Below are 12,545 nucleotides of genomic sequence, written 5' to 3' on the forward strand. Positions count from 1 at the left end.
CACTCCAGTTACATTAATTCGATCACAAAATATATATTGAGCCCCAACCTGATTGGCAGAAGCTGGTACAGCAGACTGCTAATCTATTCCTTGCCTTTAGAAGTAGCAATGACAAGGACCCAGTTGGAAAAGAATCTTTAAATATGCCTTTTGAAAAAAGATTCCCCACCTTTCCTTGGTAATTTATTCTGATGGTTCTCAAAGTTCTTCAGTTTTGAGGCCTTCTCTATGAAGAGTCTGTCATGTCATTGCAAACAAATCCTCACCAGAATGAATAAGAACAGTACCAAGTCAGAGAAACTTAAATCTAGCAAGAATTTGAGTTTATCTTGTTCATCCCCTACCTTGAACAACATGACTGGCTCAAAGACTTCAAGTAAAGGAGAGGAAACAGCTAATCTCCACTTTTTGGATGGCCAGGTCTGATTGTTGGGAAGTTTTGTCTCACAGAAAGCTAAAGCTTTTCTGCTTCCAGCTCTGCCCTGTGGGCACCCAAATTCTCCTACTACAGGATGACAACTCTTCAAATACCTGAAGACAGTCATCCTATCGAATGCTGGTTTGAGAGGGTGTGTGTGTGTGTGTGTGTGTTGCTATATTTTGAAAGAAAAGTGCAACATTTCACAACCTCTCCCTGTCAGGATAACCTAACTTTCTATCCTTTTCCACCATTGATATCACTTGCAAGATATTCAACTGGCAACACCAAATGGGGGTATGGATCCTGATTCAAAGGATTTCTTGGGAAATTAAATAATTTTAGATAATCTTAAGGGCATTAATTCTTACCTTAAAACATCAAATATTTTCCACAGATATAAAAGTCAATCCTAAAAGGTAGTTTATTTGTCTCAGAGGCCAAGAGCTATCCCATGATTCCCCTCCCACCAGAGATGAATACACATCCCCACTTCCTGTAGCCACATCTGTAACTATTTATTGAATGAGGCAGTAATAAACAGAATGGGAAAACAACACAGATTCCATGCTCTGCTACTGGATTTTTGCGTTTTTTTTCCATCTTCTTGGCAATCTCTCAAACTACCAGGAGGTTATTTCACCACAAAGGAAACAAGGACTTTAAAGCCACTGGACATCTTCACAATGACAATAAAAAATAATAATAATTATAATAATAATAATTAAAAAAATAACAAATTGTAGACTTAGGACTGTTTATATGTAAATGTTCCCCCTCCCCCCAATACATACAGAAAAAAAAACATACAAAGAACATTGGATAGCTTCATATAAAACAAGCAAATCCGAGAATTTGAAACTTTCTCAAAGGCTGAGCAAGACATGAAGAATTTCTTAATGTTGTATTAAAAAAACATTAAATACATATGCTGCTGCACACACTGTGGGGGAAGGGGGTCTGGGAGGAGGGAGGAAGAGGGGTTCCCATCTGTGTTCAAGGAGCAGAGGTTTGGCTCGCTGGGAATTCAAGTGATAATCTGCCACTGAAAATCCAACACTTGCAGCAGGGAAATTGTATTTAAGAGAGAAAAAAGAATATACAGATCAAACAACCACTGTTAGGGGTAGGAAAGCTGTACAGGGCCTGCTGAGACAGGTATGGGACCTGTGTTGTCCAGGATCCTGGGGTACAAATGTAAACCCTCCACCCCCATTTCCAAAGTCACTAAGCAGAGAGAAAATGAACAGGAATCAAAGTCCTGGAGGGTAGAGAACACCCACTCTATCCTTGGTTCATTTGTTTTCTTTTACTCTGATCCAATATCATCAGTAACAGTCATACCTTATATGGATCAGACGTACCTTTCAGTTCTAGGGTTTAATATTGTTAAGTCACAAAGTTGTAGGAAAAAAAAACATTTAAGGTAGTTGGTGTCTCCTGTTCTTTGAAGATATTTTTTTCTTTCTCTCTTTGTGCTCTCTCTCAACACACACACTCTCTCTCTCTCTCTCTCTCTCTCTCTCTCTCTCTCTTTCTTTCTCACTCAAATCTTACCTATCTTTGCTATTCTTCAGTTCATACGTATAAGATAAGACCAAAACCAGGGCTGACCAAAGCAAAATTGAAATTGCCATGAGATTAAAAAAAGGGATTTTTCTAAGGAAGGTGGAGGAGGGAGTCCCTACCCAATCTGGGGCAAGGCTAGGCTAGGCCAGGCCTGCCCCGAGGAGGAGTGTCTGCCTCTGTTCAGCCTTAACCACAGTCCCTGCCTGCATGTGGACACTGCCAAATCCACCCCACTCTGCAGTCCCTTTCCTTGGGGTGAGTCCAGTAGAAAAAGATTTCCCTGCCACTCTTAGGGCAGCTCTCTCAGAGGGCATGGCTACCTCTGCCTGAGTCTGTCAGTAGCTCAATGCATGGCCCCAATAGAAACATATAGCAGAGCAACTGTGTCTAGCTGTGTAACCTGCCACCCACTAAACTGGGTGAATTACTTTTTCGACAGCTCACCTTGATTTCATACAGCTAATTTAATGTGGGTTTCTCATATATATATATATGTATTTATATATATACATATATAAATACATATATACACACACACACACACATATATATTCCACATATATGTAAATGTGTATATACCTATGTACACATATACATATATTTTCTACACACACACACACACACACACACACACACACACACACACGTTTCTGCAGAATGGAGGCCTGCCACAATTTGGCCTTTTCTGGACAGTGAAGGCGACAATGTTGCCTTGAACTCCACTGCATCAGAAAATCAAGAGTGGTGCTTTTTAAAAAATGCCATTTCATGCGTCCTCTGCTCCCTCCCTTTTTTTCCTTTAAAAAAAAAAGGATAACAAAACTTGTTTCCAAAGTCGGGAGACTTAATGGTGCCTGATTGCACTTCTGCAAACGTGTAAAAAACTTCTTTGTTGTAGAATAGAAAATGAGCCCATGATCCAGGTCAGTGTCACTGTTCTAAGGTCACCACCTCCACAGCCTGGCCATCCATGGTGACTGCGCTGTCTGCTATCCTGGTGGTCACTGGAGCCATGGCCACCTGAACTGGACCATTCCCTTGAGCCAAGCTGGTTACCACAGTCTGATACATGCTTACCGGAATCTGCACCAAGCCTGAAAAGACAAAGGAAAAAGGACAAGGGTCACTCTCTGCCTTCAAGACAACAAGGACGCTGAACTTGGTTTGGGCTTCCATTTAGGGACAGTCGGCATCCTCCTGGGGCAAAAGACAGACTCCTATTTTACAGGATGAGAAAGGAGTTAGGAAAGCTGGGCTGGATTTGCCAACAGTTTTGCAGCTGGGTGACTTCTATGCACTTGTTTGTAGGAAGAGCAGGAAGTGCACTCACACTCTATTCTTCTATCTTTCTTAACCTCTACTCACTCTTCTGGTCAAAAATGTCCAATGTGAATGAGGAAATCCTGGTCAAGAGTAGTCCCCTGGGTGGGTCACCCCTGGAATGTAAAGGATGCCAAAGGTTCTGACTAGGAGACAGCACCCTAGTGTTTGAAGAGAGGTCAGCGGCAAAGTCAGAAGCCAAGATCTCTGACAGATGTCCTCTCTTTTCAACTTGGTTTTCTTACCACATCAATAATTTAGATGCCTTCTAATTCAAGGGACATATCACTCATTCCACAAATATAATTCAGTCATGCAGCTAAAACCTATAGACTGTGATAAGGGAGATGACCAAATGGATTTAATCACTGTAACTAATCAATGAATTGGCTAAACTCAACTCTGTTAGTTTTTACTATCAAGGGAGTAGATTTAAACTAGAATGAAAAGGTTATCAATCCAAGGTAGGGAATGTTTTCATAACCAACTTTGATAGGTGGATCATTGTTTTTCCACCAGATTTCCTTTCTGCATTTAGTCAGTTGCCCCGCCCTTGCAGATGTTGTGAGCTCCCCGTCTCAGGGCAACCTGAGTCAGGATTCATCCAAATGATCACCTTGTAGGCTCCCCAACCTGAGCCTTTGCTATCTTCATGGGGCCAATCCTAATTCGAAAAGCTGTCTGAGGCACAAATGACACTTGGTACCTGGGTTTACTCATCTTGAAAGATTTGCAGAGGGAGGAATTTTATCACTCAAGTGTCCTAATATTTCCATACAGGGATTTTTAGATAAAGACAGACAGATGGACACACCCACCCACCCACCCACCCAACTTGGTCTGAGATTAGATAAGTGGCCCACAGTACTCTGATGTACCAGCCTTTGTGACAGTGGCCAGAGCAAAAGACAGGGGAAGAGGTGCTAGCAAACCCCCTCTGGCTTAAGGTAGGCTGACTGCCCTTGGAAGAGATATCATTAAAATGCTGAGATATAATAATCAGGTCTGAGATTGTCCCTTTGACACATCTGTTCAAGCTTCAAAACTGATTAACCCCAATAGAGATGGCACATGTTAAGCTCAGTTTGGATTTTGGGTCATTTCAATTGTGTTAAGCAACAAGCACTTTCCCACAATTTGGAAGTTTTTTCCTTTTTAGTCTTCCCATGATAGCTAAGAGGAAGCAAAGGGAAGCAAGGCTTTTTAGGACCTTCTGTCCATCTGAAAGGCTGGTAATAGGTAGGTAACATATTTATAGATTTGTGGGGAGTGTAATAATATTTTGGAACTGGAAGGAACTCTGAAAGAAGCTAATCCAACCCTCTTAAGAGAAAGAAAATGGAGGCTTAGAGAAGTTAAGTCACATAGTGGCAGAGACAGGATAAGAACTTTATAGAATTTTCACTATTAGAAGTATGGGCTCAAAATGATTGAAGGAAATGTTTTTATCATGAAGACTACAAAAGGGAGATGCTCAACAAATTTTAGTCTGCTTTTCCCTGGGGCACAGTATAACCTCTTTGGTATATACAGGTATCCAAAATGGAACAGAGAGGTCAAAACTGACTCAGAAATGACAAATCCTAGGTTGCAGGACTTCTTCAGCTAAACAACCTGACCACAATGCATATGGCAATTCCCTGGCTAGTGTGATGAGGAAATTTTGTAAACTTTACTCCATTTTCCTGATGATTAGGTTTTACTGAGCACCAAAAGGCCACCAATGGCTTGGATTAAGAATATTTCTGTGCCTCTGGCCTCAGTTATTTATTCTGGGCATAATTTACAAAGGTATCATGCAGTTTTCTTTACAGTTATATTTCTTAAAGAGGCTAAAAATCTCCCACAATGAAAGGTAATGCATATGGAGAAATCTTCAAGAAAAACATTAACTTCAATGCTCATTCTCCTCCAATTTATTGCTTATAATATTCATTTGGCACATGGCACTTTTCTAAATTACAAAGTTTATGTTTTGCTTCTCTATCTAGATTGTGCCATAGGAGGCCTGGACCTGGCTCCTATGTCCAGTGCCCACAGTGTGTGTGTCCATGGCTTATGCTTCTGGGGAATGGTGAAGATAAATGTCAGGATCTCCTTCCTATCTGGACCATGGTGTGAGGGAATTTGGGTGGCAGTTATTCAGTACCCAGATGGCAAGAATTTGATTGAGGAACAAAGAAAAAGAGAGGCAGACCAGACATGTTTTCTGTGTCACTCTTTTCTGTTTTCAACTTCACATTTCACCATGGGCTGTGGAAATTAGATAGACTGGCAGCACAAGATTCAGGACTGCTTTAAAATATTTCAAGTGAAAGGATAATAGATGGACTGGCCGTGAATTATACCAGGATGCATGAAATATAAAAAGAACAATGGAAAGACCCTTTGTACACCAGCTGGACAAAAAAAAGTCATACATGATGGACAGATGTGGATGGGTTGTGAGTTGCAAATTTGTAGTGAATATTAGTCATTGTTAGTGGAACCAAAGTCCACTGATAGAGAACAGTTAAAGAAGTAGCTTGCTGTGTATACTGATAGCCAGTTTTCCTATTTCAAATTTAAGATGGTTAAAATTGGAAGTAAAGCTAACTCCTTCTGAATAAAGTTTTGGTCTTTGTCTATGCTGTGACTCCAGTATCTCAAGAATATGATGCATGTTAAAAAATATTAATAATCAGCATGAATGTATTACACTTAAGACCAAAGAGACAGTGATGAAGTCACTACCCATTTCTTGAATTTCTGTATGTATTTGTACAAATTCTTAGGTCACAGTCTGCCTGATAGAATATATGCTTTCTGAGGGCAGGGACTGTCTTGTTTTGTTGTTGTATCCTTAGTATTCAACTTGACTCAGCAAGTGCTTATTAAATTGTTGACTGACTTCTTTTGGAGAAGGAACAAGATACTCCTAAACAGAACTGCAGGTCCTGCCATTTGTATACACAAGAGAGATCTGCTTGTGACAAAAATGGATGGAGGGTTGGATTTGGAGTCAGAAAGACCTGGGTTCAAATCTCATCTCTGATATCAACAGGCTGCATGACAGTCATTCTACCTCTCACAGTCTTGGTTTCTGCATCTGTAAAATGAGGATGACAGTGTCTGGAGTCTGTCTACCACAGTGTCCTTGTGAGGATCAGATGAAATGACAAACTTAAAAGTTTGCCAGATTTTTAAAGTCTCAGTTAAATATTAGTTCTCATTGTCCTGTAGCTTGGAAAAGGATGGGTCTTTGAACTGGTCAGCTCCATAAACTGGAAAACCTTTTGGATTTGTTCTTCATTGTAACTACCTGGCCTCTTTCAACATTAAGATTTTTCCAGTTAGTCATGGAAAGTTTTCACCTAGGAGGGCGGCTAGGTGGCACAGTGGATAGGGCACTGGCCTTGGACAAGCCACTTAACCCCATTGCTTTGCAAAAACTAGAAAATTAAAAGCTGAAAGGAATAGTTTTCACCTGGGATAGAATAAAAAGTTGAAGAGGGTTAAATGGAGTTCAGAAAGATAGGCAGCTAATGATCATACAGAGAGCATGCTAGGAGATGGAAGGGAAACAAAATGAAAACTGGCCAAACAATACTTACTGCTCTGTAAAAGAGGGACAACTAAGCAGGAATAAAAGAATGTGACTGGGAAAAGAGGAAGAGACATTAATTTAGAAATGAGAAGGAAGTTGCAGTCCAATTTCTGCTTAAAGTATTCCCTTACTATCTCCAAGTATTTCTGGGTTGACTTGCTGCAAGTGGGTTTTAGAAACCAGCAGGTTAAATGAAGACCACTACTAAAGAAAGAAGAATGGTTAAGGTGTGAACATGTAAACAGAATAAGGAAAGAAAAGCTAAGTATAAGAAGCCAGTTATTCCTTAAGGATATGATTTCTTTCTCATCACATTCAACTTAGATCAATGTATATTATGGAAACAATGTAAAGACTAACAAACTGCCTTCTGTGGTGTGGGGGGAGGGAAGCAAGAATAGGGGAAAAATTGTACCTCAAAATAAATAAATTCTTAAAAAAAAAAACCAGTTCAGTGAGTAGATCTAATAAGATTGAAATTCACAAATGAATATTAGAAACAAAGTAAGACAGAAGTAAGAGAATGGTAAGGAAATGCAAATATAGCCAGTGGCAAGAAAGAATGAAAATGTATTAGTTGCCTTTAGGATTCTTAATTGTCTTTCCTTCCTAAGTCCAAAGATTTTGTCTGTACTTGATTATGGCCCTTAGAGTTTTTTGGATTTACTTCTTGTCATTCTTGATCTGGAGACCCCATGAAGGAAGTTTTCTTAGCAAAGAACTGGAATAGCTTGGCATTTCCTTCTTCAGCTTATTTTATAGATGACTTGCCTAGAGTCACACAGTTAGGAAGTGCTAAAGTTGGCCTTAGATAACAGATCATGGACATACAGGACATCACCAGATCCCTACAGGAAACTTCTTCAGACTTGGTACAAGCTACCAGACTGGCAAAATCTTAATGAATTAACAAGGGTCATCTAAAGGATCAGAGGAAGACATGAATGAATATAAATGTTTTAAAGATTGGGAAATGTGCAAATTCACAAAGTGGCATGTAAAAAAAGTGATACTGAAGAAGAGAGCAAAGTAGCTGAACAAACTAAAATCTACCACAGGTCAAGATGCACAGAGGTGGAGGGAGTAGATCTGTTCGTCTCCTAGCATTGAAGGGACTGAGAAGAGATATGACAGAGTTTCTAAGTCAATCTGCTTACCAGATACATTTGCTGCCATTATTGGGCAGTTTTGGGGAATATTTTTCTTAGTGACTAATGCAGCTCCTACTGTAAAAAAACTACTTTTTTTCCCCATGGCCCTTCTCTCTGTTTATCCCAAAGAGTACTTCAAACCTAAATTTATGGAGACCATTATGCATGTTAGCCAAAGATCTACTGGAATTTCCTTTTAGGACAATATGCTTATTAAAGTGTCTATGAGGCATGGGTGGAGCAGTGGATAGAGCACCAGCCCTGGAGTCAGGAGTACCTGAGTTCAAATCTGGCCTCAGACACTTAATAATCACCTAGCTGTGTGGCCTTGGGCAAGTCACTTAACCCCATTGCCTAGCAAAAACTAAAAAAAAAAAATAAGAGGCAGAAATAAAGAGTAAATAGAGATAATTATCTACAACATTCTTGACTATTCACTATAGTGAGCTTTCTAATGAGAATTAAATTGGAAGGAAGAAATCCTCCTAGGACTATAAAGTTTAAGCAAAATTATACAGACATACTTAGATAAATAGCACACAAATACAACTGTATATGGTTATCAATTCTATAAGAGAATCTGCATGAGGGACTTAATTTTGTACACTTTCACTCTTCCTTACAATAAGAACTAGCTCTATCCAGAAGGGTTCTGGTCTGGCCTCACAGATACTCTCCTTACTAACTACCTCCCTCCCCCGCCCACCCCCTACCCTTTTTCTCCATCTAAACAATGGAAAGGAAAATGACAGAGGATTCCATGGGATTCAGTGACTGTGCCCTTTAAGTACATAGATTGTTTCTTCTTTTCTCACTATAAACCTAAACAAGTAGATGCTCCAAAGTATGCAGTTGACTACAGTGATGATAGTGGGAAAAAAAGAAGCCTTTGAGAATAGGCATCATTGAAGACATGCATAGTATGTTGGGTGGTATTAGGCTGTACATTAGAGATGGAGAAGGAGTAGAGAGAACCAAGAATTTACAGGTAATCATTTGCCTAGGAACTAAGTAGGACAGCTAGGTGGCACAGTGGATAGAATACTGGCCTTGGATTTAGGAGGATGGGAGTTCAAGTCCTGCCTCAGACACTTGACACTTACTAGCTGTGTGATCTTGGGCAACTCACTTAACTATGATTGCCTCACTGCAATCCTGATTCCTCTCTAGCCACTAGATCCAGATGACTCTGGAGGAGAAAGTGAGGCTGGACTTAGTACAGCATCCCCTTACTCAAATCCAATTCGTGTGCATTTCATGTCATCATCTCCCTGATGTGGTCTTCTTCGAAAATGAAGGGAAAATATTATTATTATTATTATTATTATTATTATTATTATTATTATTATTAACTAAGTTAACTTGAATGGACAAACTCCTTAAGAGAATACATTTTAGGAAGAACAGTGGACCAAGAGGTTGGTTGTGTTATTTACACACCCTTTCTTTTCATTTCTAGATACAATCTTCAGAGATCTGAATCTCTAAGGCTTTGGGGCTGGTATCTTGAAGAATTTAGTAAAGGTGTAACATTTGAAATGATTATGAACAACAATTTTAAGGAAATTCAGTAGCTTTAGGGAAATACAGAAATTACAGGGAGGTCAGTAGTAGTGAAGATGACTTGGTTCTAATTCTGGTCCTCCCATGATTTATTGCGTGACTTTGGGCAAGTCACCTCTCTGGGTCTCGTTTCTCATTCATAGAAGTAAGGCAGTGGACTAGATGAACTTTATTTTTATTTATTTAATTTAATTTTTATAATTATAATTTTTAGTTTTGCAAGGCAGTGGGGTCAAATGACCTGTCCAAGGTCACCCAGCCAGGTAATTAAGTGTCCGAGACTGGATTTGAACTCAGATCCTCCTGAATTCAGGGCTGGTGCTTTATCCACTGAGCCACCCAGCTGCCCCTAGATGAACTTTATTTTTATTTATTTTATTTAAGGCAATGGGGTTAAGTGGCTTGCCCAAGGCCACACAGCTAGGTAATTATTAAGTGTCTGAGGTCACATTTGAACTCAGATCCTCCTGACTCCAGGGCTGGTGCTCTATTCACTGTGCCACCTAGCTGTCCCCCTAGATGAACTTTAAAAGGAGTCCCAAATCCTAAGTAGTACCCTAAATGAAAAATGAAATAGAAGGAAAGGGTCATTTAGGTATGTTAAGTAGGTTAAAATTAGGGCCTCTTTAGCTTTTCAAAGACCTCAAGAGACCTATCAAGAATGTTACTAGAATCTGTGGGAGACAAAGTCCTCATATATGTTTTCTTGGGTCCTAGATATGACAGGTTTATGTATTTCTATTATAAAGTTGCACATATCATAAATCCTGTCAGTCTTTTATTAAATTGTTATATCCTTGCTTTTAATGTCTTACAGTTTCTAAATAACCTTGACTTTGTACTTTATTATTAAAAAAAAGAGGAATCCTTTTTAGAGTGGACTGATATAAAATTCCTTTTGTAGATGGAGTAGTATATCTCATTTTCCAAATATATAACCTCCAGCATTGCTTTTGCTTAAGGTGGAAGTAGATATTCTTTCCCTAATCTTTTCTCCTTTTGTCCGGGAAGTAGATCCCAGGTTCTTTGTACTTTAGTTTCAAAATGCTGAATCTCCTCAGAAAGCTGTAGACTTACTCTGAATCTACTTTGCCAGAACTGAAATAAATTACAAAACTCCTTCTTCTTTCACTTGAACAGAGGATTCTAAGTAAGAAGTTTTCAAAGGCAAATCCTTGAATGGAATACCCTTTGGAATGTTTCACCTAATCCAATTGAGTCTAATTTTTCACTTTTAAGGGGAGGGTTTTTATGATCATAGATTTAGAATTGTAAGGGACTTTATAGATAACCTATTTTAGGCATTCTTAACTTAGGGCTACATACCTTCAAAGGAACAATGAATACATTTCAGGGGGTCTGTGATCTTTTTTTTGTATGTGTGTTTTTTGTAAGGCATTGGGGTTAAGTGACTTGCCTAAGGTCACACAGCTAAGTTATTATTAAGTGTCTGAGGAGGGATTTGAACTCAGCTCCTCCTGACTCCAGGGTCAGTGCTTTATCCACTACACCACTAGCTGCTCCTGGGTTTGTGATCTTTGATAGAAAAAAAAATATGCCTGTATTTTCACTAACCTCAAACTGCAATTTAATATCTCTTTCAATTAGGAAGTTTAAAAAGCGCCCAACAAACCTCAGAAAAAAATTATCTAAGAAGGGGATTATATTTCACTAGATGGTCAAAGGTTTCATAATACAAAAAAGGTTAAGAATCCATGTTTAGTCTGATGTCTCATTTTGTAGATGGGAAAACTGAGGCCCAGAAAGGTTGTGACTTTTCCAATGTCACACAGGCAGTAAGTGACAATAAGGATTTAAATACAAGGACTTCAAATTCAGTGCTTTTTTGACTACACATTCCTCTCCTTTCTCAAAAAAAAAAAAGAATTGCAAATTATTTAAGGCCATATAAAAGACTACTCCAAATTATTTGTAATAAAATGTGTAAATCAAAACAATCCAGGTTTCATCTCATACATTTCACACTTGCCAAATATGATAAAAGTGGAAACAGTCAATGTAGGGAGAAGCTGCAGGAAGACAGGTAGGCTAATAAATTGAGATTGGCCCAACCTTTATGAAAAACAATCTGGAATTAGGCTAAAAAAATGATGCAAATGTACATATCTGCTGGCCCAGAGATTTTATTGCTCAGCAAATACCAAGAAAATTGAAGAGTAAAAAAGATTCCATATATCCCCAAATATTCAAAACAACATTTTTTATGATAGTAAAGAACTGGAAACAATATAGGTACCCACAAATGGAGGGATGGTTAAACAAATTGTGGCACTTGAATAGAATATTATTATGCTACATGAAACATACTACATGAAGAAACTTGGAGAGGCACAGAAACACTTGAATGAGCAGATACAAAGTGAAGCATCTAGAAAGAGGAAACAATCACTGTTACAATGTGAATGGAAAGAACAATAAGAAAAAATCCAACTTTTGAATAATTATGATTAAACTTGGTCCCAAAAAAGAGTTCATTCAAAAAATGTACCTTCCTTCTTTCATTATAGAACTGGGTGACTATTGGGGTGGAATATTGTCTCCATTGAGGTTTAATTCCCTCTCCCTATCCCACTTTTTAATCTTTGTTGAAAGGTGCAGTTCATTGGGTAGAGGGAAAGAATTTATTTTAAAGTGAACAAAAAATGAATCAATAAAACACAAGATAATATTTTAAAAATTAGTTCAGAATTCAGTTAACTAGTCAAGCAATGTCTATTTCAACTGATGTAGTAAATGAGAATACTGTATTGTTTGTTAGGCATTAAAAAATTAAAATGTTTATCTAAAGTTTCTAGGTAGCACTGGCTATTGGTTATGTAAATTGATAAAATACATGATTATAGCTTTGGCCAAAGATTAACAATATCCTGCTTATCTTAACCATGTCCAAGGTGATAAACCATCCCAGCACAAGGCA

General features: G+C 38.5%; 1 protein-coding gene across 3 annotated transcripts in view; it reads right to left on the reverse strand.

The window, feature by feature from the left end:
* Nucleotides 1-917: 917 nt before the first annotated feature.
* Nucleotides 918-12,545, reverse strand: part of NRF1 (nuclear respiratory factor 1) — a 129,256-nt gene continuing 117,628 nt past the window's right edge. For all 3 annotated transcript variants that reach the window (XM_074193706.1, XM_074193708.1, XM_074193705.1), the window contains exon 11: nucleotides 918-3,081. In XM_074193706.1, the coding sequence (XP_074049807.1) occupies nucleotides 2,918-3,081 (164 nt within the window). In that variant the 3' untranslated portion in view covers nucleotides 918-2,917. The remainder of the gene's footprint in view (nucleotides 3,082-12,545) is intronic.

The sequence above is a fragment of the Macrotis lagotis genome, chromosome 7 (genome assembly GCF_037893015.1).
Source record: "Macrotis lagotis isolate mMagLag1 chromosome 7, bilby.v1.9.chrom.fasta, whole genome shotgun sequence".
In the NCBI taxonomy this organism is placed as follows: Eukaryota; Metazoa; Chordata; class Mammalia; order Peramelemorphia; family Peramelidae; genus Macrotis; species Macrotis lagotis.